This window comes from Venustampulla echinocandica, assembly GCF_003357145.1.
Source record: "Venustampulla echinocandica strain BP 5553 chromosome Unknown scaffold_1, whole genome shotgun sequence".
In the NCBI taxonomy this organism is placed as follows: Eukaryota; Fungi; Ascomycota; class Leotiomycetes; order Helotiales; family Pleuroascaceae; genus Venustampulla; species Venustampulla echinocandica.
Window position 1 is genome coordinate 2,025,310 of NW_022474206.1, and position 26,262 is coordinate 2,051,571.

At 50.0% G+C, this 26,262-nt stretch overlaps 7 protein-coding genes across 7 annotated transcripts; 3 read left to right on the forward strand and 4 right to left on the reverse strand.

Annotated features, from left to right (window-relative positions):
- Positions 1-295: 295 nt before the first annotated feature.
- BP5553_03200 (DUF300-domain-containing protein) lies at positions 296-2,605 on the forward strand (the record flags this gene model as incomplete). Its single annotated transcript, XM_032011823.1, has 7 exons — positions 296-399; positions 453-470; positions 522-575; positions 626-713; positions 763-1,791; positions 1,839-2,281; positions 2,329-2,605. 7 exons carry the CDS (start codon positions 296-298, stop codon positions 2,603-2,605), a joined length of 2,013 nt encoding a protein of 670 aa, XP_031871516.1.
- Positions 2,606-4,672: 2,067 nt separating this feature from the next.
- On the reverse strand, positions 4,673-6,095 carry BP5553_03201 (Uncharacterized protein; the record flags this gene model as incomplete). Its single annotated transcript, XM_032011824.1, has 8 exons — positions 4,673-4,784; positions 4,838-4,931; positions 4,981-5,139; positions 5,195-5,376; positions 5,424-5,506; positions 5,684-5,845; positions 5,902-6,022; positions 6,088-6,095. 8 exons carry the CDS (start codon positions 6,093-6,095, stop codon positions 4,673-4,675), a joined length of 921 nt encoding a protein of 306 aa, XP_031871517.1.
- A 3,182-nt stretch (positions 6,096-9,277) lies between these two features.
- BP5553_03202 (Nucleolar GTP-binding protein 1) lies at positions 9,278-11,352 on the reverse strand (the record flags this gene model as incomplete). Its single annotated transcript, XM_032011825.1, has 3 exons — positions 9,278-9,319; positions 9,378-11,161; positions 11,223-11,352. The coding sequence occupies 3 exons, from the start codon at positions 11,350-11,352 to the stop codon at positions 9,278-9,280; spliced, it is 1,956 nt and encodes a 651-aa protein (XP_031871518.1).
- A 974-nt stretch (positions 11,353-12,326) lies between these two features.
- BP5553_03203 (putative polyamine acetyltransferase) lies at positions 12,327-13,586 on the reverse strand (the record flags this gene model as incomplete). The annotated part of the gene is made up of 4 exons (XM_032011826.1): positions 12,327-12,371; positions 12,435-12,521; positions 12,674-13,084; positions 13,251-13,586. The coding sequence occupies 4 exons, from the start codon at positions 13,584-13,586 to the stop codon at positions 12,327-12,329; spliced, it is 879 nt and encodes a 292-aa protein (XP_031871519.1).
- Positions 13,587-14,668: 1,082 nt separating this feature from the next.
- BP5553_03204 (uncharacterized protein) lies at positions 14,669-17,967 on the reverse strand (the record flags this gene model as incomplete). The annotated part of the gene is made up of 4 exons (XM_032011827.1): positions 14,669-16,227; positions 16,279-16,619; positions 16,687-17,607; positions 17,681-17,967. The coding sequence occupies 4 exons, from the start codon at positions 17,965-17,967 to the stop codon at positions 14,669-14,671; spliced, it is 3,108 nt and encodes a 1,035-aa protein (XP_031871520.1).
- A 4,580-nt stretch (positions 17,968-22,547) lies between these two features.
- On the forward strand, positions 22,548-23,213 carry BP5553_03205 (Uncharacterized protein; the record flags this gene model as incomplete). Its single annotated transcript, XM_032011828.1, has 3 exons — positions 22,548-22,772; positions 22,827-23,097; positions 23,170-23,213. 3 exons carry the CDS (start codon positions 22,548-22,550, stop codon positions 23,211-23,213), a joined length of 540 nt encoding a protein of 179 aa, XP_031871521.1.
- A 659-nt stretch (positions 23,214-23,872) lies between these two features.
- Positions 23,873-25,634, forward strand: BP5553_03206 (uncharacterized protein; the record flags this gene model as incomplete). The annotated part of the gene is made up of 3 exons (XM_032011829.1): positions 23,873-24,079; positions 24,133-25,382; positions 25,436-25,634. 3 exons carry the CDS (start codon positions 23,873-23,875, stop codon positions 25,632-25,634), a joined length of 1,656 nt encoding a protein of 551 aa, XP_031871522.1.
- Between the last annotated feature and the right edge of the window lie 628 nt (positions 25,635-26,262).

The following is a 26,262-nucleotide window of genomic DNA, read 5'->3' on the forward strand; positions in this document are numbered from 1 at the left end:
ATAGCTCTATGAACAGCACTATGCTGTTTGCGAATTACGGTAAACATTCTGCCGGGTGTCACCGCCCAATTACCCGTGGGAAGTGCTCCCAAGCTATCAAGACTCCTGGACACAGCTTCCAAAGGAGGTTCCGTGGTTGCAAATTATTCAATCTACTTTCCTGCCACCAGAGCTGAAGTTGCGGGCCATGTCAGCCTTTCGTTCTTTCTCTGCTTAAAAGCGACCTGATTTAACGCGGCTTCCAAGTTCTCGCACGTCAACGCGTATACGCTTCAATCGGCGTTCCGCGGCCATCATGACGGAGGGAGGGCTCTCAGGTGGCACGGGGGAGAGGTTAACTCGGGCTACTATTATTGTAGCCGGAGTTGCGTCTTTACTGGCATCTTTATTGTCCATTGTGTAAGTTATCTCCAACTCCGCGGCAGGCAGCTGCTAACCACCATTGCCCACAGGTCCGTATGGCTCCAAACGTATAGACATCGATCCCTCCACGAATCACTCAACCACTGACATGGCCTCAGGAAAAATTACCGCAAGCCTCTTCTCCAACGATATGTTGTACGAATATTGTTCATGTAGGTCTTGAAGTCCCAAGACTAAGTGCAGAGATATTGATACAGTGTAGGGTGCCAATATATTCCATATCTTCCTGGTCGAGTATCGTCTCACTAAAAGCTGCCCTGTTCGTCGAGCCCATCCGTGATATTTATGAGGTATATCCCAATGCCGTGCCTATGCTCTATATATAGCTCACCTCCCTAGGCTTTCACCATATATACATTCCTCCAGCTTCTAATCAACTTTCTCGGTGGGGAACGATCTCTGATCATTATGATGCACGGTCGGGAACCAGTTCATCATTTATGGCCTCTGAATCACTATCTTGCTAAGGTCGACATATCGGACCCTCATACCTTCTTGGCAATTAAACGTGGGATTCTTCAATATGCATGGCTCAAACCCATACTTGGGCTTGCAACTATAATTATGAAAGCTACCGACGTCTTCCAAGAGGGGAATCTCGGTTTGACCTCGGGGTACTTATGGACTGGTATTATCTATAACGTCAGTGTTACTCTCAGCCTCTACTCTCTCGGGATGTTCTGGGCCTGTATGTCGAAAGACCTGCAACCTTTTCGCCCGGTACCGAAGTTCCTATGTGTCAAACTCATCATTTTCGCATCATATTGGCAGGGGTTCTTTCTGTCCATTCTGGTTTGGCTAGGTGCAATCCCAGACAATGTGGAAGGCTATACGTCGGACACACTAGCAGCAGCTATACAAGATGCTTTAATCTGTGTGGAAATGCCCATATTCGCAGTTGCTCACTGGTATGCATTCTCTTGGCACGACTATGCAGATGTCACAATTTCTGCAGCTAGAATGCCTGTTTGGTACGCCCTTCGTGATGCGTTTGGGGTGCGAGATCTTATCGAGGACACCAAGGAGACTTTCAGCGGGAATAAATATGAATACCGACTTTTCGACTCGGGTGATAATGTAATCGCCCATGAAGAGTCTGCTTCGCGCGTGGCAAGAATGATGCAAGGCATGCGGTACGAGCGTGGAGGAAAGGGGAAATACTGGATTCCCAACCCTGGAGCAGTAAACTCGCGGACACCGTTACTGAGCAATACTGGCGGGCGAAGTGAGCCTCGCAATGTGATTACCGCCGCCCAGGGCGATGGTCAAGCCCAGGGCTATGGGAGCGCAGATGATGATGACAGCCTAGATCCCGATGAAGAACGTCTGTACGAGAAGGCAAGAAAACTAGAGTATGGGGACTGGAACGTAAGTTGGAGACCCTTCACACTGTTGCTATTTTCTCACTTGTATAGTATCCGGTGATCACCGCACATCAAGCATCCCGAGAACGATGGCTTAATGCATCGCCCGATTTATTAACCACGTCGACCAATCGGAACCTATTACAGCCAACCCGCGATAATCGAATTCGACGAGAGCAAAATATTCGAGAGACAGTCGACGAAGTTGCGAAGAAGACGCAGCGCAAGCACAGTTCTTCCGCTACAGAGAGGAAAAGAATGAACGATGTGAAAGGCAAGGCAAAGTATATTTCAACTGGAGAGGAAGGACGAGCGCCGACACTACTTGGCAAAAACTTACAACATCAGTCATCTTCATCTAGCTCCGCCAAATCCGATCGGAGCCAATTGGTGGATTTGATTGTTGAAGATGTTCCTGCAGAAGAAGCAGAGAGAGTTCGCGCACGGAAGGAGGGCAGTGCAGGGTGGAATGCTACCAAGCCCAAGCATTTTGTGTAAGCACCCACCTTGGTCATGCAGATTTAGCTAACAATACAACCAGACGCACCTATGGAAAGGACAAGGGCGAAGACATTCGCGAGGGCTATGAACCTGCTGAAGGTAGTGCTGATGTTGATCCTAAAGACAATAACGATAACGATCCCTTTACGGTCGGTGATGGAGCGGAGAGTCCTGATGATTCGGAAGAATCCCGGCATTGGAGGCAGACTAAGGAGCCTGACGCTCTTCTCAAGCCCAAGTACGGCCTTGAAGGAGAAGCGTTCGAGAATGTCTGGGGTACTGGGGAACCCTCAGAGCCACCGTTTGAGAATCCGTAACGTATGATAGATACCCGCTGTTCGTATGATTGTGGGCCTGGTTGTGCATGGCGAAGGCGTTTATCCAGCATCGTGTTAGGGCTGCCATTAAATGTTGGCAATGGCGTTTGTTATGCGGATTTGCAGGGAGCTATAGAAAGCTGTTTCTGGTAGTATATACTATGGCATATGCCCATATCCCCGGCTTTTATAATTTTTTTAAGATAGCACATAGTGCAAAACAATATCTTTCTCTTTTAGGATTCGCCTTTTTCCCGTTTTCTATTCCACTACTAGACCACCGCAACAGCTTGTTTGGCCCCTCCTGACTTCTGTCCATCCCCATCCCCATCCCCAATCGCCACAATTCCCTCCAGCCCGTCCAGGCATTGGCTGCACTCAAAATTCTCTTCCATGCTTCCCGGGTAGCAATGACAACGCAAGAGAATATGATCACATGATACAGTTTACTTGCGGTGAAGCCGCTTCCGCGGGTCGCCAATGCTGCACAACACCCATTGGGAAACGGTTGCATCAGGCTTTGCAAGCCACATATTGCACTTAAGCCTCTGTTGCTAACGGGGGAGACTGCACTAACTGACCGCTATTCCGGGGTCTTGTCCTCAAGAACCCAGAATCAGCATTTGATCGTTAGGGGCAAACATGAGTTTAGGAAAACTTGGTATCCAGCACTCAGATTCTCGTGCTGGCCATTTCGTACATAGCCGTCCAACTTCAGTTAAACAACCATTCAACTAATAAAGTCTAACAACATGATATCATAGTCCCAGTCCCAGTCATAATAGTGGTATTCCGCAGTTGAGATGGTGATCCTACTTCGTACTTCGTACTTGGTAAGGCTCTCGCTCCTCACTCACATCTCGAATGAGTGCGAGGGGGGATCTCAAGCGTCCGGCGCTTGCATGGATAGAGACTAGAAGGCTAGAAGCAGAGTAGTGTATGAATACAGAGTACAGAGTAGAAATAGAACCAGGTCAAGGTTTATATTTGGCCAGGGAATCCCCGCAATGAGTGGATATTACCGAACTCTGCCCCTTTTCCCGCTAGGATATGGATCCCTGAGCTCTCTATTGACAAACGCGTTTCGCTTTCACATCTCTCTATTATTACAGACATACTGCGTACGAATTACATCCGCTCCCATCTTCTCAGACTTCAGTAGATGCCACCGATGCCTCCCTTCAGAAAGCCTAATCCGTCGCGGAGCACGTTGTCGCTCTTTCCACGCCCGTTTTTATAGCAACTTCCAAGTCTTCATGACTGTCACTACGTCCCCGTTCCGGCCTTCAACGTCCTTACCTCGCGTTGCCAGGCAAACAGAAGCAGAACCATCTTCGAACTCCCATCCAAGCCCCTGAACCTCTCAGATGCTGTACTCAGCGTCTCTGCCGATATATTAGGATTGGGTCCCCGTAAGGGAGAGCTCTGAAAGACTTGGCCACATTCCTCCAACCGCTGCCTTGCTCTCTCTCCCTCTTAGATCCTGCAGCTTTCGGAAATCACAATCGCCCTCACCTTCTCGCAGCCCGACGAGACGACTCTTTCGCTGTATAACCAGCGTATATCTTATTCACACTTGCAAAACGGATGATGACGTAAGCATTCCTGGAGAAACGTTCGCATATCTGTTGCTATGAATTCTACCAAAATGTCATTCCGCGTGCCTCAGCTTCTTTAAAAGCATCCCCCATTCAATCTTAGAAAACGGGGAATAAATTGATGAAATTGATGCTAACCACGGACAAAGAGAGCAGAAACTCTTGAAAGCGCTTTCCATGATACGAATTCAGGACCACCTCCTACGGAGTACTTGACGGTTGCGCGAGGAGGTTGGTTTCTGTCAAGCTACGCCGAGGTACAAGATATTAAGAAGAACAAAACAATACAGGCATGGCTGATGACTTTGGATACTCTACCACACCATTTTCCTTTGGCCATCCGACCCTAAAGCGTCAGGCACCGAGAGCGCCGTCCCTCAGAGAGCCCAACAGCATGGCAGCTTTATCGCTGCGAACGAGATTTCCTCCCGATACAGACATATAACGGGAAGTAGGCCTGGAACAACCTTTAGCAAACAATTCCTTGGGGGGCTATTGAGGGATATAGCACCTTGAAAGCTGGGTTATCCGCCTCGAGTCGTGCTTGTGCTATAAGCAGATGGGCGTCTTGGACAGCCATCCTAATAAGCAATGTTAGATTGCTACTACTCGAGATTGGGACTGTTGGGTTCACCCTAGCCTCTCCGTAAAAGGGTATATTGCCAACGACGATAGGAACCGCTGTACGTTCTCCCTGTTAATAGCACCAATGTCATTATCCCGTTGGTCTGTGGGCATGTTAGCACAGAAGGCTTGATACACCAACTAAATGCCCACCCGTTGACCAAGCACAAGTGTGCAGTTGCAACATCCGATGCTCCACGTTCACGAATCCAGCTTCCCTCATCAGAGTTGGAAGCCGCAGAGGAACACGAAGGTCTTTCAGACCCTCGTGGCTCTCTAGATATCTGCTGCTCCATTGCCGCAAGGCATGAGCTGATGGGCGATTATTCGTAAGCAAGCGAACCTTAGCAAGCAGCTTTGGACCAACCGTCTGTTAGACTTCCATTATCAGACTGCACGTTGAAATATAGCTCAACCATCTGACACCAACCCCCTCCTCTTGTTACTCGGAACATATCTTGCAAGTAGCTTGCCCACCTATTGGCATGGATTCCTGTTGCCATCATTTGGGAATGCACGAGATCGAAATTGCGTGAAGGGAAACTAATCCTATCTTCATAGTTAGCTTTGTCCGCAATAGCTAATGGTTTTCTCACCCTCCGTTCAAGTCCTCGACCTGTAGATACAAGTTGTTTGGCCTCTCCTCCGGCTGCCATGGGTTGATGTCGACTCCTATAACCTGAAACCACATGTTAGTGATTTCTGAATGTTATTTAATCCGTTATTAAGCGTCATTATCAGCCTTGTTATTAGTCCATCCCTTTGCCAGTCCATATTCATCTATTATTCGCGCAATTTGGGCCCTAGCGGGTACGATAAAGTTGAACAGCGTGAAAAAAAAATAGTTATCGCATACCTCGCATTGCGGGTGCTGTTCAGCAACCTCTAGCGCCCACGAGGCAGCTCCATAGCCAGCGTCGAGTATCCGACGAGGTCGTGTTATCGGAGGAAATATGAGCCGCTGATCAAATACCCTGCTCAAGACATCGTGCATTATCTGAAGTCGTTCTACCTCATCCTAGAGGATTGACAGAAGTTAGAGGAGTTCGTGAGAGACTTCTTGGGCAGACTTACCTCATCGATCGGTGCCAAGTACACGTAGTTGGTTATACTATACTGTTGATACTCTCTATTGTGTATTGTGACCGTTTCTAGGAAGCTATCGTCAAGTGAACTAGTCCCTTCGTCCGGATGGCTTTGCTCCAGGCGGGATTTAGCAAAAGGCTCTTATTCAGGGGACGAGCAAGAACGCCGACATACCTCGCCATTTTTAGTTATTTAACGAGAAATTCTGCGCTGGTGGTTGCTCTCCTCGTACAATGAATTTGCGGAACTAAATACCCCTATAATTTAAGGTACGTCCAAGTCGAACAGACCTTCAGGGTGAGGTGGAAGAGACAAGACTGGCTTTCTGTCCGGATATCACTTAACCCACTGGGGTAATTCGGTAGATCAGCGCTGAATGCCACAACGCTGTGGGGAAGCGACTAGGAAGGCGTGGGATTTGGAAGATATGCCAATCGCCGGAGGCACATTCTATTACCCTTTCTGGCCTACCCGTTGCCATATGAGAGCATTTGTCCGGATACGTGAATGGGGAGATGCCACAGCCTGTTCATCCGCCCTGCTGGAAAGGCATAACTCCACAGCCGCCATCTATCAAGAGTCAGTCAGTGTTACAAGTGGTCAGAAGGATGTATCAATTATGTCCTGTGCAGGGGTAGGCAAACACTAGATTAAAGGGAAACGAGAGCCGGAGAGACAGGAAGAACCAGGCCTTGTCATTGACCCATCAAATCCAGCATCTAATGGTTCGTCCTAGTATACGGTTGGCCCACCTGCCTTTTCGCCGACGTGGGAGGACGAATCATCATCCAGTCCACTCTCCCCCACGGGCTTCTCGAAGGTCGTCGCAGAGACCCAATTCTACCCAAATACGTGACAGCATTGGTGGTCTCCTCTTGATTGTCCAATAACGAAAGCGGTCGAAAATGTTTGCTGTCACAAGAATCAACTCTCTCCAGTTCCCTCTCCAACCACGTCAGTCTATTACCGATGCTAGACGAGGGATGTTGTTGCACTACTTTAGTGGGACCTGCACCTCAATGACCGCGATGCCAGGCCCCCCTAAGAGCTTGAAGGTGCAAGAGCAGCGGTAACCCCTAAAGGCATATGGATGAAGCCGGCCGTACGGTTCCTGGGATCTGAGTTCTATGTTACGCATAATTATGCTCTGCTTACTTTCCCCACATCAATTCCTCTGGTTCGGGACACAGTGGGAAGCAAGAGATTGGTTCATGGCAAGAGTCTGGACGACAGTCCGGCCAGTTATACGGCCAAGGCTGTGAGCGCCTATCTGGTACTGGACGCTACTGTCTTCCTCGGGAAATTGAAGTATTTGCTCTGCCCGGCTCACCTAAAGCCACGGTGTGTGCTCAACACACAATGAGCGACGATTATCATTCTCGTCGGCCAAATATCCCGTATCGGTTTTCTTGTTGGCGTGGGTTACTAAATCCAGCACGGGTGAGATTTGCGTCGAAGATAGCCCAAGGACGCTCATACCACAACCGATCCCCTTTCCAGCTCCGCCTCGTAACGACCCGAACGGGTCCCGATCCGGTCTGTGTGTCACAATAGGGGCGTCACGGCGGGGGGTGGGAGAAGGCAAGGGTGGCAACCCTCCCTACCCTCTTGATGTCACACGCGGAAACGAGCAGATTACATGATTTCTACAACGAACGTAAAGACTATGCCTCTCGTCGGGCAGCAATCCCTCGGTCTAACTTTGCCAGTTTAGCTTCTTTTCTTGTGCGTGGCTAGTGTTTCTTGGGATGTTGATAATTTGTATAGACAAGGATCAAAGGTAAGTTTTTAACGACTTGGGGTCCACTTTGCTGAGCTGGCAGACATGCCAGCAAGCTTTGGCAGCCTTGGAAGTCTACACCCTTATTATTTAGCACTACAAGGAATGGCATCAAGATTCCGGTCCGATGGAATTTGCAGCTGAATACGGTAGGAGATTCTGCAAAGATGTTCATAAGCCCCTCCCTTGCTGATTGCAAAATAGGCATGACTGTCAACTCGCAAATGACGACATGCTCCTAGGGAGTCTAAGCAGTTGGATGGTATATACGGTAGTTTATTGCCTACTAAGAGAATCTATACGGTGGAGCCAGGTCTGCGCCCGTCTCTTCTACAAACCTGTTGGCATGGAAGTGAGTCTAACTTCTCTACTTGGATACGCCAATTATTAGGTAAAAGACAAACAGAGGACACGGGCTCTTATATTTTGGACTTCTGCCTGCAACGAACATAGCTGTGTTACCTTGCTGGTTTCTCTTAATGGATAGGTTTTAGAATCGAATCATATCTTCGATCAGCTACTTCCTATGGTTATCACTTAGAATTTAATACAAGAATTTCGCTATTTCAAACCTTGGCGTTTTTAGTTAAGCCACTCGGATCTCTCGCGTTGAGGGAAGTTCGTGAGGAATATGGCATAGTCCTTGAACGAATAGAGTGTTACCTACCTACGTAGCCAACATGTTGGAATCAATGATGTGGTGAGCGAGAAGAAGGCAGCATGGGCAAAATAAAAGATCGGGTTCTGTTTTTCTACTCAGAACAAGGTGCTCGTAGTTCGTGGCCCGACCGACATCCGCTAATGGCAAGGAGCATACTACGTAGATGGAGCGCAGCTACTACATACCTAGTTAGTAACTATTGAAGATGGCCACATGTTCTCAGCATAAACCATTCGTTTGACAGGCAACAACTACTAATCTACCCACTAGTTAGTAACACACATCTATTTACTACCAAATCTGTCGGCCTTTAGTTTATTTAGAAATCCTGCCAGCAGTTGACTAATTATTTTTTAAGTCTCATGCAGCATCTACAGCAGTATAGCAAGTAGTAGCGTCAGGAGAAGCAAACGCCTTCCTTCCTTGCCTTCATTATTTAGCAAATTATGTAGTTATTTAACGATGAGTATAGCGAGGCAACGAATAGGGAGAATATCGAATAGTACACGTAGAGATGTACAGGACAAGGGAAAGACACACCCAGAGTCACGGCGAATTCAATCTAGCTATTTCCTTAGGAAGTCGCCGCTTCTTGGTTATTTATACGTCAGATTATCTACTCTACTCCAATCTGAGCACTGATGCACACAGAGCCAAGAGAGTGATTTGCTACATACACATAACGCATGCGAGCCGTTACAGAAGCATAACTCCCCCCCTTTTCCTTACTACTTCGTTTCCTTTTGATAATCGTGAATCTTAATCTTAACCTTCATTCCTAAAATGACACCGCCACATGAAGGACAGCGACGGCGGGCCGCAAATGTGAAGTACTGAATCCCACCATCTTGATCTTGCGCCGTATAACTCCAAGATAGAGCGGGAGGGGTAGAACAGGAAAAAATGCAAGCAAAGATGAGACATTAACGACTGTTTGTCTTGCCCATGCCGCGCTTGCCGGAAAACTGTGATCGTGTTAGCGATATTCATCCTCAATATAAAGACAGTAGCGGAAATACATACCAAATGCTTCGGCATGGCTGCAGCAACATGCCTATCCGCCTCACCCTGCCTAGCCATACGATTCATCTTTCTTTGACCGAGCTTCTGTGCCCTATCCGCCTTGCTCCTGGCAACCTCATTCGTAACACCATCATCACGTCTATTGCTCTGGCTTCTCGCCCTGCTCTTAGCCCTCATCTTGGCTTCATAATCTGGTGAATCGATATCCATGACATCCTCCGTACCAGTGCGGCTACGGACCACACTGCGGCCACGAGAGCGCGAGCGGGCACGCTCGGCGATGGCAGTGGTGTCGATTCCGAGGGAGTCGAGATGGTCCTCCATATCCGAGAGTTTCATACGGGTGGCAGTACGGGGGATCATGGCGCGATTCTTCAGCGATTTCTTCATCTTGGCCTCGTTACGGATCAAGGTTTGCTTCTCGCGGATCAGCTCGGCTTTCATGCGGATGTCTGCATCTTCGGCGTCCTCGATGGATTCGTCAGAGTCATAATATCCCTCTGTCTCGAGCTTCTCTTCTTCTTCTTCCAACGCGGCGAGCTTGGCTGCGATGTCTGGGTCGATGAAGTCGGCGAAGTTCTTACCATCAAGGATTTCGGGGATCTTGTCATGCTTCCACTCGTCGTTTGCGAGGAGGTATTTGTCTTTCAAGTCTACGTTATAGACACCCGCACCTCCATTCTCTTCTTCGATATCCCGGGCCAGCTTTGGTCGATCTGGGTCATCCTTGTCGAACTTTCTCATATTCTTCACGGCTTCAGGGATAAATGGCTCTCGGACCACGCCATCCATTGGTCTCGCAACGTGGATTCGGTTGAGGACATCTCCTAATCTCCCACCGACTGCACCACTGCTGTTTGTTCCCGACTTGAGCTTTTGCGCCACGCGGTCGGCAATTAACCGCTCACAAGCTGCATTCTTGACTTCCTGGACGCCTTCCGCGGTGGTACATGAGAGCTGCAACATTTCAACATCGCCTGGCTTCAGGAGAGCCTGCAGTTGTGCTTGGGTTTCCTCGTCTAGATCTTCTGGTCGGGTTACATCAATCTTGTTAATGACGATGAAAACGAGTTTGTTCGCGAAAAGCGGCTTGATGCTTTGGAAAAGCTGCATCTGGGCCTGAACGGTATATCCGCACTGCTCGGAAAGATCCATGAAGTATAAGATGGCGGACCGGAGATGTGCGATCGCGGTGATAGACTGCATCTCAATGGTGTTCATCTCCTCTAGGGGATGATCAAGGATACCAGGGGTATCGATCGCCTGGAATCGAAGGTACTTGTAGTCGAAATGCCCAACGAACAAACTCTTAGTGGTGAAAGCATATGGCTGTACATCCACATCGGCTCTGGTAACGCTCTTCAAAAAGCTCGATTTCCCCACATTCGGATACCCGCAGATGAGTAGCGTTCTCGTGTTAGGATCGATCGAGGGAAGACGACCAAGATGCTGCCTGACTTGATCGAGATAAAGTAGGGGATCTTTCAACCTCCGGCAGATGGTGGCCATCCGACCTAACGCAGCCCGCTTGAGTTGTTTGCATTGGAAGAGGGACTGCGCATATTTGAGAAGACGAACATAATCTCTCGAGACAATTTCGATGAGATGTTTGGCCGTCGACAGCTGACCGAGGGCTATCCGGAAGTGGTCGGCATCGTAGAGGGTATTCAGGAGATCTTTGTGGAACGGGTGGATATCTTGTAACCGTGGGAAGCCATCGAGGATGAGGGAAATCTTCTCTGTGAAGGTCTCTTGAGTAAATTTCACTTTTCTAGTGTAGAAATCTGCAAAGCATTAGCCATTTATTCCTTTACTTTTCAACATAAGGTGCCGCATCGCACGCACTTCTGATTCTGCTTATCTGGAAACCGGCTCGAATCTGCGTGGGCAGTCGCCGCTGAGTCCGACTGAGAACAATATCGAGGAATTCCTGGGATGTCGGAACAGGCTGGATATCCTTCCAAGTGGTCTTCATGATGGGCAATCTGTATCTGTCCGGGGGCGCGAACAAGATTGCAGTTCGAGTTGGGGGGATGTCGAGGGAAGTTCTCGAGGTTCTTGTCCTCGGCTTCAAAATCAATTTTCAAAAAGATGCTGCACGAGAAATTCTGTGATGCCAAGGCGCTAATCTAATCTTATCTTAAGCGAGATGCTGCCCCACGTTGGAAATGTTTTGATGCTTCTTGCGCTCTATCGCCTATCGCAACTAGGCTGTTATCCAACAATTTCCACAACTTTCTTCTTCCTGTCCAACAGTTACATTTATTTCTCTTCGATATTAACTCTTCGTGCCTACCTACTCTGCGCCATGTCAACCGCATATTCAAAGGCCACTATTGAGGCCGCTCCTCCAAACTCACCCATTGATCTCGAATTCGGCATAGGTCTCCGTCTTGTAGAGGCATGACACTAGTAACGGCGACGTCTGATAAGTTGACGCATCTACATCATGGGAAATACCGCTAGATATGTTATGATTTTGTCCGGAAGGAGGTGAAGGGCTGCTGAGAAGCGGTGAATATCGATGGGGCGCCGCTGAAGAGGAAGCGGGCGCTGATTTTAGATGGTGTGACGACAGCTGGCACGGTGAAGCCGAGAGGGTGCCAGGACCGAATGCTATTGGGAAGATTCCGAAGGTATATGGCTTCCCGTCTTGGGCTATTCGCTCGTTGGTAATTTTATTGGGGATTTGAACGATTCGGTTTCTTATGAGGATATTAGATGCACGTAGGAGTATAGAGCCAAGTACAAGTGTTGCGATTAGACAATATGATACCCATCTCCCTTCCGATTCTAAATGTCCCATCCATTTAACCATGCCATCGTCATATCCACAGTAAAATGAGACCAAAATATCCGTAACATCCATTGAGCCCCTAATAGCCAGCCAAAGAGGCGAAACCCAACCAGACCTGGGGTATAAAAATGAATACATTAAATCTGGTGACATCAACCATATCTAGCCCTTTTCTCTGCCGGTTGCAAGTCGTATACCTGGGCAGAAGTCAATAACCAGCTCCTTCTACGTTATAGCTACATATTCATGTTAGAACTTACCAAGTCGTACCAACCGCCCCCACCAAATTGAGCCGCGCTCTTGCCGTTGTTGGTAAAGCCAAGCTTCTCATACCATGATACCTTATGCTGAAGAAGGGATTAGCTTTTGGGAGTCGAATTGAAATATAGCCAATCTGAGCCATGGCGATCAAATATAGAAAGCAGCACCCCGTGGTGCCACGAGACCAGAGACATAGGAAAATATAACCCAAAACCATAAAACAATCAATCAAACTCACATCATGGGCAATCAAAGCCAACCTCTCCGCAATCCCCGCCCCATTCATCAACCCAAAATAAGCTCTCATCAGCACCTGACCCAAACCCTTCCCCTGGAACCCCGGCGCCACAGCCACGGAATGCAAAACAATCGTCCTCCCCCTCTCCTGGTGGCCAAGCGGCGAAGGCGTTGGATTCACGGCGTCCCAATCCCGCGGCAAATCCATGGATTCATCTGTAACTACATGACTGGTGGTTTTAACCGCGATAATGTGGGCGAGGAGCACGCTCACGTCACCGCTGGGACGACCTGTCTCGATAACCCGCGCTGATGCGAGGGTTGGGGATGAAAAGGGGGGGTTGCTGTTTGGGGTGACGGTGGTGAAGAGACCCAGACAGAGCTCGCCACATTTGGTAAGGCGGTAGATGAACTGCGCTTGATATTAGTGACTGTATCATATGATTAATTATATCACTTGGAAGATATATGTTTTGTTGCCTGGGTATAGGTCGGCCCAGATAATGTGATATGTGAAACCAACAAAACCCAGCACGTGAAAAGCAAACAGATAACTACCTCACACTAGGTCTACATACCTTCTCTCTCGACGCTCTCTCATTCGGATCCTCAAATGCGGCATTCTCTAGCGCAACACAAGACTCTACGTCCGAGACGGTCAGCGGCCTCACATAAGGATGCAGGTTGGCGGGAAGCAGCGAGGACGAGCGCGGATGGGCCTGGAACCACTGGTCTGGCGGCACGATGACGAACTGTCGCTGCTGCTCAGTAGTGCCTTTCTCGGGATTGGCAGGGTCTGGGCTTGACGGGCCCGAAGACATATTGTTAGGAGACTCGCTCAAAAACATTGTCGGTGCCGAGGGCGACGGAGGGGATTTGTCCTGTGGTTGTTGTTGGAACAGGTCACGGGGCATCTTGACTCTTGGGATGCAGTAGGAGCAAGGCGGAGGAGTGATGATCTGTTGGAGGCGGATGCGGAGAGAGAGCTCCCCGGGTGAGATTTCCTGCTTCGACTCTGGCTCGATGATGTTGAGATCGCGGGGATGTATGTCGTGAGGATATGGATAATAGGTAGAGTAGGTAGGTCGTGTACCGAGTAGGTGCTAATAGTTATTGACTGAAGGTGTAAAGTCCGTTGTATGTAGCGCGGGTAGTGTAAGGCTGCGACTGCGAGCGCAGGGCGTTTTCCGCAGCGCCACCACCAATACGCACGTCACCCGATTCCGCCTACTATATCGATTATATCATTAGGCCAGACTGAGTACCTATATACATATATATATTCAATCAATCACATATCATCTAATAACTCCATTCAACGCCCTCTAGCACCAAACCGACCAAAAAAATTATTCGTTACTCTCTTGCAACTCTCTATTATTCAAAATAAGGGTGCACTAGAAAGTAAATACGTACCTCCCTACCTACCTACATACATACCTATTCATGGGCGTATCGTCAAAGAAATAGATGGAAACCCTCTTGCTCGGAGGCGTGCATTTCTCACAAATTCAATGCAAACGACAGTATCAAGGTTTTTCTCCATTCCCAACGACCCAATAAAATTTTATTTTCCAGGCCCTCGTTCCCTATTTCCTAGGTATGCTATGCTAGAAGTATTTCCCATCTTTCCCCAGCGATTCATACAGCATCTATGCATAAATATCATTTCATCAACCACCAAAAAAGTCGCAAAAAGGTATGGCGTATTCGTTCCAGGGTATACATGCATGCAATGGGGGAAGAAAAAAAAAGCAACAAGAAATCCGAAAAATAATCCTCCTCCCGAACAATAGTTTGGAGAAAACAAATGAGTCCCACCCTTATCCTTGATGTGCTTGCAATTGTGCAGGGTCCCATAAAATACAACGATATATGTCAAGAGAGCCGTCCATTTACACAACACACATAGGTCGATCATGATATGACATGATACTGTCAGCTTATTCACATCCCTCCCTCGTCCACATCCCCATATCTCTAACAGAGCAAGCGCTTAGGATTGGCTGCCGCCAATCAGCCCAATGCAATTATTCAACAATAGCGATGCTTCGTGTAGTAGTTCCCATCTGGTCTTGTCGAAGGTAGTTCGAAGAACCATGAGCATGCCGCTACAGCCATTGAATCCCCGCATAGACTTGAGCTCCTCCGGTGATCGGATCCGGCCCAGTTGTCGTAGATAACTACGCATATCGCGGACCTGGGCAGGGAAATCATGGGCCGCAGGAACAGGCGCAGTTGTAGGCCCCTCCAAGGCGAATCCATAAGACCACACGATCAGCGCTGCGAAATACATCACCCACGGTCGGTTAAGGAGGGTGTCATCTCGGGCCGAGTAGTCGAAAGGCGGATCATCGTAACCGCCATGAATGCCGGAGCCAGATTCTCCCGGGAGCAGAACGGTGCAGAGAAACCGGAGAGCGTACCACGTGGCATCCCGCGCCTTCGCCGTTGGCGCCCAGCTATCCTTCATCCGGCGTTGAGCACTGTTTAGATCCTGCGAGCCGATGGTACGTCCTAAGAGGCGTTTCGCCCGCGCAAATATCTGGCAATCCACGATATCCACGTGCATGGCCATGTGGGCCAAGTGATGTAGGACCATCCTGTTCTGGAAGACAACATTTTCCTCCTTCTTTTCAGTATACATGTAAGGGCCAGGAACACTATCCGAGCTACGCGCCAAAGATCTGTCGAAATCTTGCTTCCATAGGTCGAAGGCTCGAGTAAGGGCTCCCCGCCATTTGTCTCGTCCGCCTAGCGCTTGTGTGACCCCAAGGGAGTTGACTTGGAGGTCTCGCTGATTCATATGCCAACTAACGCTCAAAAGGCCAGCCATAAGAATAGTTCGCCCGAAGGAGTTTGTCCGCACTTCCTGTGCGTTCAGTGTCCGTTTGAGCCCTTCCAGGAAAGAAATAGGTTTCACGCCACTGGCATGTAGTTGGGCTTCGATTCTGCCTACTTCGGCGCTGTTCGTGGCGTTCCAAAGGGCTTCATCACATGGAAGCGGGAGCCGCATCTCATGAGCCACCATGACAGTTGAATGGCCAAACATCGTCGCATGAGTCGAGTCGATAACAAATGCCGCAAACGCAGCACGCCGAGTGGCCTCGTTGGTTATCCAGTGATTCCACCATTCGTCCGGAGTGTTAGCACCAGACGTGGACGAGTGTCGGGATTCATTGAGCTTGTCGTCCCGCACACTAGGAGGCGAGTCGAGAGCCGACCTTCCAATGAGGGAGCTGCCGCGTCTCATCAGGGTGATGGTAGTAGCATGGTGAATGTGAGCTCTCTCGTGCAAAGCTCTTGTTGAATACATCTTTTCATAGATTTCCAGCAATAGCAGAGCTTGGAAGACCCACAACTTTGCGGGAGGTCGGAAGTGGGAATCGCTGAATATCTCCCACCTTAGATGCCAAGCCAGGAAGTTTGAGAGATGTGCGCTGGCTTCGGTCACTTCGTAGCCATGCATTTTATCCAAAGCCGAAGCACCAATTGCCATCATAGCTATCAGAAGAAGATTTGGCGTCTTGTCTGGCGAGAACGTTGGCTTGTGTACTGGTTTATTTAATTAGTAACCATTTGCAAGAAAGGGGAAGGGAGACAAACGGATTGGAACCTGTTCACTGAAATTATACCAATATGATCCAATATATGTTTGCATCATCTTGCGGCTCAGCATGTGACTGTCATCATTGCGGTCGCCATCCAGGAGCGCTTCCTTCTGCTTGGCAACTGGTGTATGCTCCCCTTCATTAAATCGGTCCTTGATGAGGTCGACGATCTGCTGACTCTTCTCTTCAGAGAGCACAGTTTCTGGAAGACTAGTATCGAGGAGGCTAGTCACAGCCATGGGATGGTGAGGCTGCTGACCTGGGGGGAAGAACCCTGGAAGATTGGCATCGTTGGTGAAATAAGGGGCGAAATACTGGTTCTGAGCATCAGGGTAACTTGACGGCTAGTTAGTAAACTTGGTTGCACACATACACACAGTTGGGTAAAGATTAATAGACTAACGCTGCATAGCCTTGGGGCCCCATATGACCCATCGGCGAGGAATGTTCCAACTGCTGGTTACTGAATAAATATGCCACAAAGTCCTCGGGAATCGCAAAAGGTGATCGGTTGTATCCTTCCCCGCCAAATACTGGCACTGTGTTAGGCGCGGTCATCTGATCCAGCAACATCATATCAGGTCCTGATTGCTGGTGGTGGATGGGATCGCTTGGATACTCTGCAGACATCGAGGCCGTGTAGGTCGGCTCAGTCTCTCGTGTAGCCGGCGCGGTGGTTGTGGCAGTAGCAAACCCAGGAGGGGGCAGGCTGAAGGGAGGGAAATTTTGCTGGCTCACATATCCTTGCGGGCTGGCTGTAGTAGAATGATAATTCTGGTTCCCCGAAGCAGAGGACAGCAGACCATAAGGCCCCACGGTCGTCTGTAACGGGGCCCGCGAAAAGTCCACGGGTTTGGAATCGGAAACCCCAAAGCTCGAATGACGCTGCTGCCGACTATTCGGGATACCAGTGCTGGATGGCTGCTCCCTGGGCATCCCATCACTATTGGAGCGTTTGAAGACACCAGCCTGTTGGAAGTGGTCTGCTCCGTTTGCCGATACATTACCATTATAAGCATTTGCGTTCATCTCTTGTGGAGATTGATACTGAAGCTGATTTGGACGGGACTTGATACCGGCCAGATTGGGTCTCATCACCTCTGGGGAAGCAGAGCCATGCATTGGCAATGGCTTTCCGGAATCCGCCATGGGCGAGGGCTGATTGTGGCTCAACATGGAATCCTTCCGATGCAATTGGGACCCCTTCGCCGTGTGCCGATCCCGATGCCGGTTACACAAGTCCTGCCGGACAAACGTCCTGGTGCATTCGGGGAAATCACAACTAAATATTTGCTTCGGCGTGTGATTGAGCTGGTGCCGGTAGCTTTGAATTTACGCTAGTTAGGAGTGCAAAGGGTAAAAACGCCCCAAGGGCAGTAGAGGTAGGGCCCGCTTACAGATGCTCGGCTCTGGAGTAACTCTTCCCACAGCCTTCGTGGGGACATTCGAACTTCTTATCCAAGCCTTTGCGGCTCCTCCGGCGCTTCCTGGAGGGGCCATCCGTCCCCGACGAGTGCCCTTCGGCGCCATCGACGGGCGACCCGTCTCCATCCTCATCCTTCTTGATGTTGGCGCGGCTGCGGCGCCTGCCGCGGCTCTTCTCATCAGGCTGCTCGCCCTTTGGCCGGCGCTGCAAGGGAGGATCCTGGACCTGGGCCATGCCGGGCGTGTCCATCTGTGACATGATATTACTTGTAGGAAAAGGACGAGGTTGCGGCGCTAGAATGGAAGTCATAGTCCCATGTCTCTATCGCTCGGTCGTAGAGGAGGTGGAAGTCGCCGGACAGCGAGTAACAATCAAGGGCGTCAGTCAGGGCTGGCGAAATGAGCGAATCACATTGACCATATCTGACCAAACCAGAGTTATTAGAACTTGGCTTAATGAGCAACGAGTTTTCGCAGTTCAGATTCGAATTGAGCTGATCAGGCTTTTGGCATCAAACTAATGGCGTGCCGTGTAATCATGTGGAATGCGGCCGGTCGACTTACCATACAGCAGAGCAGAACAGACCAGACCAGACCAAACAGCTCTAGATATACACGCGGTAAGTCTCTCACTCCCTCTCCCTCTCCCTCTCTCTCTCACTCAACACACACGCACGCACACAACCGCGGGGTCAATTGACCTGAGAGCCGACTATGGCATGCCGGGAAGGCCGAGTACCTCTGCGCGATGCAGACGCTGGACTTGATTGCGGGAAGAGCACGGGGAAGCTGGCGGAGGGGCCACTCGCATGTGGTTTGAGCGTACAAAATGCTCGGTATGATACGAGGATCGCGTCCACGAAGTCGACTACAGACGAAGTAGCGCGATGGGCGGGACGGCGGGGGGGCCACAGGGAAGGGGAAGGTGGGGATGTGGAGGTGGAGGTGGAGGTGGAGGTGGATGTGTAACTCGGGGTTGGAGTACGATGCGACACAGGGCAGATCGCTGGTGGTTCGGGCGTATATAGTATATATGTGGTGTGTCGTGTCGTGGGAGCAGTGGAGAGATCGGGGTGGAGGAGGACGATGAGGTTGAGGTTGAGGTTGAGTACGAGATACCGTCGATGGCTGGAGTGCGTACAGCACTTGGTAGATCGGGGCTGGCGGCGGAGGGAAGTGGATGCGGATGCGGACGAGGGACTGAGCTCGGTGGGGGTTCGTTCACAGCTTCACGGGGGGGGCCCAGCGACTATTTAGAGTATTTATTAGCATCTGGGGGGGGCCGGATATGCCTATAATAAGTTGCCAGTATATGGGCGCCGAGGAACTTCTCTCCAGGGATCAGCAGTCGGGGCAAAGTTACGAACTCAGGGTTGCCAGCGCCTCAGTACGCCTAAGCAAGCATCCTCTGCTGCTAGTGTTTGGGGAGGTAGGGTAGGTAAGGTAGGTAGTAGTGCCCAAGGTACTCGTACAGTAGCACTCGACCTCGGTGGTGAGGCGTTGCGCGGTCTGGAAGAGATCGGCGGCAGAAGAGGCAGAGGAGGAGGAGAGGAGAAGAGGCGTTGACGGCGTTGACAGGTCTGGGCGATGCTGGAGGTACAGAGTGCAGTACAGTACAGTGTAGTTACAAGCACAATAGCACTGGAGTCTGGAGTCTAGAGGCCCGGTAGGTCCTGTAGGTACTCGTATATTACGAAGACTGCCTGTACGTGGTGCCGCATCGAGGCGGTCCTGCGTCTGCGCACTGCAAACTTCCCTGCACGAGTTGAACGGCGATGCAGGAGAGAGAAGCTGGTTGCAAAGCAAAGGTATTCTAACTACGTACATTACATAGGGAGGGACTTCTTGCGGGGACGGGGAACGAAGCGCTTCTTAGAGCCATAGAGGAAGGGGAAGCAGGAAGGATATACTCCGGACATAAGGCAAGGTACCTATAGGTGCATGTACACATTAGAAGTTGAGCTATCGAGACGTACCTACTAGGTAGGTACGTAGCTAGGTAGCTATGTGGTAGCTATAGGTGAAGAGAGCATACGCATACAAGCTTTAAAGCAGATCAGGTGGGTACAGCAATATAGCCCTACTTTGTATGAGCTGCGGCTACTGTACGAAATCCTGGACTACGTACTCGCCGGAGAATAGGAGTTATGCGAAGTAGTTGTGGAGAGTGATAGTCTACCTAGTAGTACGAAGCACGAAGCACCAAGTACCCATTCTTTTTATACTACGACGGAGGACACGGGCGTGCCCGGCGCAACATGGGATCATCAGCATGGGGCATTCTACGGAGTAAGCCCTCTAGTCGGACGTAGTCATAATAATAGGGTCTAGTTCTGGTTACCTTACCTTACCTTACCTTACCTTACTCCATGTATCTGGTGGTCCCTGTTGGCGGCGGGTAGCGGGCTCGCGGGCTCACGGGCTCTTGTAGGAAAAGCTTGGGCTTGGTCTTAAGGTATATAGAGTACAGTAAGGTACCTACTCCGTAAGGTAAGGTAAGGTAGGTAATACATACATGTACGAAGTACAATATTATATTAACAAGTCGCCTCCACGGTACCTACCTACCTACCTAGGTAGGTAATAGTTCCAGACAAATACCAACCTACTCCGTACGCACGAGGCCAAAAGCCAACCACAGGGAAAACCGTGGTAGCGATCGAATGGTCGTCCTTGTTCAGCCACCAGTGGCCAGCCTACGAGTGAGTACCTAGTGCCTAGTACCTATTCCGTACAGAGTAAGGTACCTATACCTGCCCAGGCTGCCAAGTATCAGTTGCGTCGCTGCGTGCTCGCTCGGCTGGATAAAAAACCCCACGCCCCCCCCGTCAGCTGTCTCTCTCGTGCTTCGAGTTGAGAGTCTGCCGAGTGCCGACATACGTACTCTGTACATTGCTCCACGACTCCACGACCCTAATGTCTTAAGTCTTGAGGCATACTACGAAGTAGATCGGCTAATATTGATGCTCAAGTCTAGGTCTTCCCTTCGCCTTATTCCGTATAACTGCCTTACCTACCTAGGTACCTAGGTAGCCTCAGGAGCACCTGGATAGAATGAAGCCATCGGTAAACTTAACGAGAGTACTCTGCGTAGTATACTACGTACATACCTAGGTACCGACTTACTTTTCTGTCGTTTCCCCAACTTTGGTGGCTGTGACGGCTCCTGCATCACGCATTCCCATTCCCAATCCCAATCCCAATCCCAATCCCATTTTCCACCTCCGCCTCCGCGTTCACCTCCACCTCCACCACTGGTGTGCCGCTACACCACATGACGTATAACCAGGGATCAAACCAGGCCCGGAGATCCAAGCCCGACCAGAGGAACCCAAGCACAACGCTGCAAGACTACAGCACTACACGACACTACAAGTACGAAGTACGAATGTACATAAGGAGTATCACGCCTCATCTTCGAGGTATCTCTCCGAAAACGCCTTGGTCGTGATGCTCTCATCCCCATTGATACCGTCACACAAAGTCAGACGGCCACAACGAGCAAGTCGGCGGCTTGGGGACAAGTGTCTCGCCTTAGTTGTCTCGTGTCCTTGCGATCTTCAGTATCTCTGGCATTGTACTGGGTTATTTCCAGCTTGATCCTTTCCATGTTGCCCGAACCATTCTCGAGCTGCTCTGTGTTTACCAGGTGGGCCTTCATACAGTGGCCGTGGTTTCATATCAGGTTTTTTGTTTTTGTTTTTTTCTCAAGGCTAGCTTCTCTTTCTTACTCTCTTGCTTGTCATCAAAATCATCAACACTGATCACCGTGCAATCTCCCTAGTGGCAAACAGCAACGTTTGGGGTGATGCGTTTCCGATTTAGCTAAGTCGGACAATCCAAAGCGCGCTTCAGTAGAGTTCTTCGATGAAACGGAAGACTTCTTCCACTCAAAAGGAAGCTGAAAAGAATAACTAGCAACGAATCAACAACGACGGGCAAGGAAAAATTGAAAAAATTAATGGCAGAGCGCCAACCGACCGGTCGCCGATATCCTAGAACCTGGGCCCGCCACCAAGATTGAGTTGTCGTTCCGAGGAGACGGTTCTGCAGCAAATTTGCTTTTTTGCAAAGAAATTCCCACTTCGAATCCTTCTTGATCTCATAAGCATGAGGGCCTCTGGCCTTCTAGCCTCCAGCACCTGCGGCGACGCCGACGGCCTCCCGTCACACGATTGCGCTAATCCGGGGATCTTTGGGGGTGGGGGGAGAAGGCTGAGGTGGGAGTGAATTCTCTTCAAGCTATTCAAGGCCATCTGATTTGCGCATCACAGCCACAGGACACAAACCGCACGCCTTTTGGCGCCTTGGCTGACTTAAGCAGGAGAACAATATGCAAGCCATCATGAAAAGGAAAATGAGGAATATAAGACAAGCACCAATATTGAACGCGAGCAAGAACTCGTCCGTAATAAGGCGAGGAGCACGAGTTGACGTCCTGGCGACCAAGTAAATCGCGCAACACGAGGCGGCTTTTGGGTTTGGTCACACGAAGCATTTTATCTCGAACAGCCGCCTGGAGCGCAGAAAATCGAGATTTGTGAAGCAGGAACCCGGATCAGCACACATGCAATGCTGAATAGCTGATATGGTCGGATACGGATAAAGTATTCGCCTAGCGTTGTTCTAGCGCGTCTTTTCGTGTTGAACGTGTGGAGTCCGGACGCGGAGCAGCTTGGCGCCGAATGGCCGACCCTTACGATGGCCTTCTTCCTCCCAAGCACCCAACAGCAACACGAGATGGGACTGCCTATTCACATTACTCATTATTGACAACGATATATCACAGCTTTACGATTATACCAACCGCTTCTCAAACAGGCGGCCTGTTGTCTCGCCATGCCGCCCTCGAAATCAAAACAGCACCAGGACGACTCGAGGTCCGAGGCTTCGAGCACGAAAGAGAAGCCTGGATCCAACTCTTCAACCGCGGCCAATGGCAAGAACCGGCGGATAGCAGGTACAGCAGCTGCTGGAAGCTCACTCCGAGATGTGGTAACAGCAGGCCCAAGTAATACGCCTGCGGCAGTCTCAGGAACAGCTGGTGCCGATGCTGCCCCGGGTGTTAGTATTGCCCACCTTCGAAAATTAAACCCTTGCTGAAACTCAGAACAACAGCTTCAATGGTCAAGCTTTGAACCCGAAATACTCCACGGATATAGATATGATTATCGCCTGAATACACCGGCTGCGTTCAACAAGCCGTACAATGAGATGGTGCTCGCCCACTCTTCAATTGGTCGCATGTCCCCAACAATGGCTAGGCGGAAGGAGCAGCGGAGGCAAGGCAAAGACCAGCTGGCAAATGCTGTACGCAAGCATTTTAACAGTATGGGCATAGCTGAAAACGAAGTGGTTGTGGATTTCCTGTACAAGGTTCGATGGCAAGGTTGGTCTACCCGCCTCATTTGGATTCCCGCTTACTCTACGCCTTGCCCAAACTGACAATTCAACTCTACAGATAAAAATTTCCGAATGCGATTTGCCCCTCAGCGGCCCCGATAACGGTGTATATTTTGGGGTTGTTATATTTGGAGGGCGTTCCTGGATTGGACACATGGTTGACACTTGGGCTGGAATCGGCGTAATACTAAAAGCTACTGGAGCTTGATACCCTGTGTCCAAGAATGACACACAGTACTATTTATTCGGCGTATAGGCAATCGAATTAAACCCAACATTAAAAAGGGTTGTACTTTGTTGATAGAAACCATATACATGTTGCATTTCCGAGGTTATAATGAAAGGTGGGGTTGGACTCTGTCATGGCTCGACCATGTATGAAAACGAATTTCTAGACAAACCTAATAAATGCGTCTAATCTGGTTGTACGGAGGCGACAAGTTTACAACCGAGAACTTAGAAACTAGAAATCTTCGGTGCTCCGAGGATTATCCTGAGAGGATTCCAGAAAGCTCTAATAAATTCAGGCCCCTTTCGGACTGCACTAGAAGCTTAGTCCGCAGCCAATCACGAGCGGCCAAAAAAAGTTTTGACAAGCAGCGCCATCATCCCGTACTCTGCTAGTTACCAACTTTGCAACTATTGCATCGCAAACCGCCTCCAGCCCTCCAACCCGGGCGTCAATATAATCGCGGCCATAATTTGGAACAGAATTCGAGCGTCGTTTTTGGGCATAGATGAGGAATTTTTAATCGCACATCATGAAGACTGGTACAACGAGCCTGCTCGCAAAGGCCGGCACAACCACCCGGATCATATGCCCTGCACGAACATCTCGACGGCAACACTTCCACCAAGATGTGTCGAACGTACAGAAACGTCAGCTATGCCACGCATGCCCAGCTCCGTCATCGAGGGTTAAGCCGATGAGATCCACTGCCTCCGCCGTACGGATAGGCCTAAATAGGGTGAGTGTTCATGTCAATACCCAGTCCACTGTAAACCGACTGACGTTTTAAAGGGCTTCCATGCAAGTTCGCGGCAGCTGGCAACGAAGGATCCATATCGAGTCCTTGGTGTCGATAAGAACGCCTCGGCATCCGAGATAAAGAAGGCGTATTATGGCATGGCTAAGAAGTTCCACCCCGATACGAATAAAGACCCTACTGCAAAGGACAAGTTTGCCGAAGCACAATCTTCGTACGAGCTTCTCACAGATCCGCAAAAGAAGGCCGCTTGGGATCAGTTCGGCGCGGCCGGCTTCGACCAAGGCGCCGGACCCAGTCCTGGAAGTGGCGGGGACCCCTTTGGAGGTGCTGGACACCCGTTCGGTGGAGGAAACCCATTTGGAGGAGCTGGTGGATTTGGCAGTGCTGGATTCGGAGCCGATTTCAACTTCGAGGATCTATTCAGGGGATTTACTCAGGGTGGCGGAAGGCCCCGACGAGGTGGACCAAGCCCATTCCAGGAGGAAATCTTGGTTGGGGACGATATTAGTGTGCAAACTACAATATCATTCATGGAGTCCGCCAAGGGTACCAGGAAGGCCATTACTATAACGCCTCTAGTTACATGCAAAACCTGTTCTGGAAACGGATTGAAGCCTGGGACCAAACGGTCGGAATGCCAGACCTGCGGAGGAACGGGAACTCGTGTACACTTCATGTCAGGAGGTTTCCAGATGGCTTCCACCTGTGGTACTTGCGGCGGCCAAGGTGTCACGACTCCAAAAGGAGGAGAGTGCCGGCCGTGCTCCGGAAATGGAGTTGTCAGAGAGCGGAAAACGATAGATGTGGACATACCTGGAGGTATAGAGGATGGCCAGCGATTGCGTATCAACCAAGAGGGAGATGCGCCAGTGACTGGGACTGCTGCCAACCCGGATGCCAAAGGTATTCCGGGACATCTATACGTCCTCATAAGGGTCCAAACCGACCCCAAATTTAGCCGGTCCGGATCCGACGTATTATACACGGCTACGATACCACTCACCACTGCTATACTGGGAGGCGAAGTCAAGATACCAACCTTAGACGGCGAAGTAAATGTTAAGATCGCCACGGGCACTGCCACTGGGGATAAGATCACCCTACCAGGGATGGGTATGAAGAAACTCGAGCGCAGAAGAAACGCCTCGGGAGATCTCAAGGTGGAGTTCAAGGTTGCCATGCCTAAGTACCTAAGTTACAACCAACGCACCATCGTCGAAATGCTAGCAGATGAGCTGAATGACAAGACGGCGAAGCGTATAATGAACGTTGGAAAGTCTAGGTGAGTAATGAATGACATATACTGTGGCCACAATGAGATCTGACATTCTCCAGTGCTCCGGACTCTCAACGGGAGGGCTTTCTCAAATCCATCTGGCATAAATTAACAGACCAGGATTCGACCAAGCAGGACGCGACCAAGGAGGATGCAACCAAAAAGGATTCGACCCAGGACGATAAGAAGGAGGATTCAAGCAAGAAAAATCCGGGCAAGGACGATGACAAGCCGTCAGATAAGTCCAAGGGGAAATGATCCATCAAGCGATGAGGGTAATATTGAGAAAAGCTCAGCGCCAAACTTTTAGTTTTTGAAATGTACAACAGCATTTGTCGCCTTGTATCGTACTGGGACTTACGGTATCAGCGGGGTTATAGTTCGTGATGGCCATGGAGAATAGGCGTCTTGTATGCATAATCGAGAGAAAGGATTAGGATGTACCATCAGCTCATCTCCCGATGCTCAACATGTACAATATAGAACGGCGCATATAGACGTACTCTCTGCTCTAGACCTTGACACCACCACCACTAGTCCTAGTATAATTGCACTTACATCCAGTAGTTGGCTATTGGTGCCTGGATTGTGATACGGCGAAGTAGGGTCAAGAACCTACCCTACTACCGCCGGCCGTGATCGCCCTTTTTATATTGATATTGATCGCTAGCAAGTGTGATAACGGAATGGCAGCTCGATCTAGACAAAGCCAACGCCACGCGCGCGCGAGACTCAGATTCCGGCCAGCATCTGCGCGGTCGCGGGTCGCATCGCACCGGTTACATACAGTAGCTAGCTGCCCCTGGGCTGCTGAGGACTCCTGGCTCTCCAGTCTCGAGTCTCGACTCCTGAGTTCCTGGAACCTGGGACCGCGAAGCAGTTGATT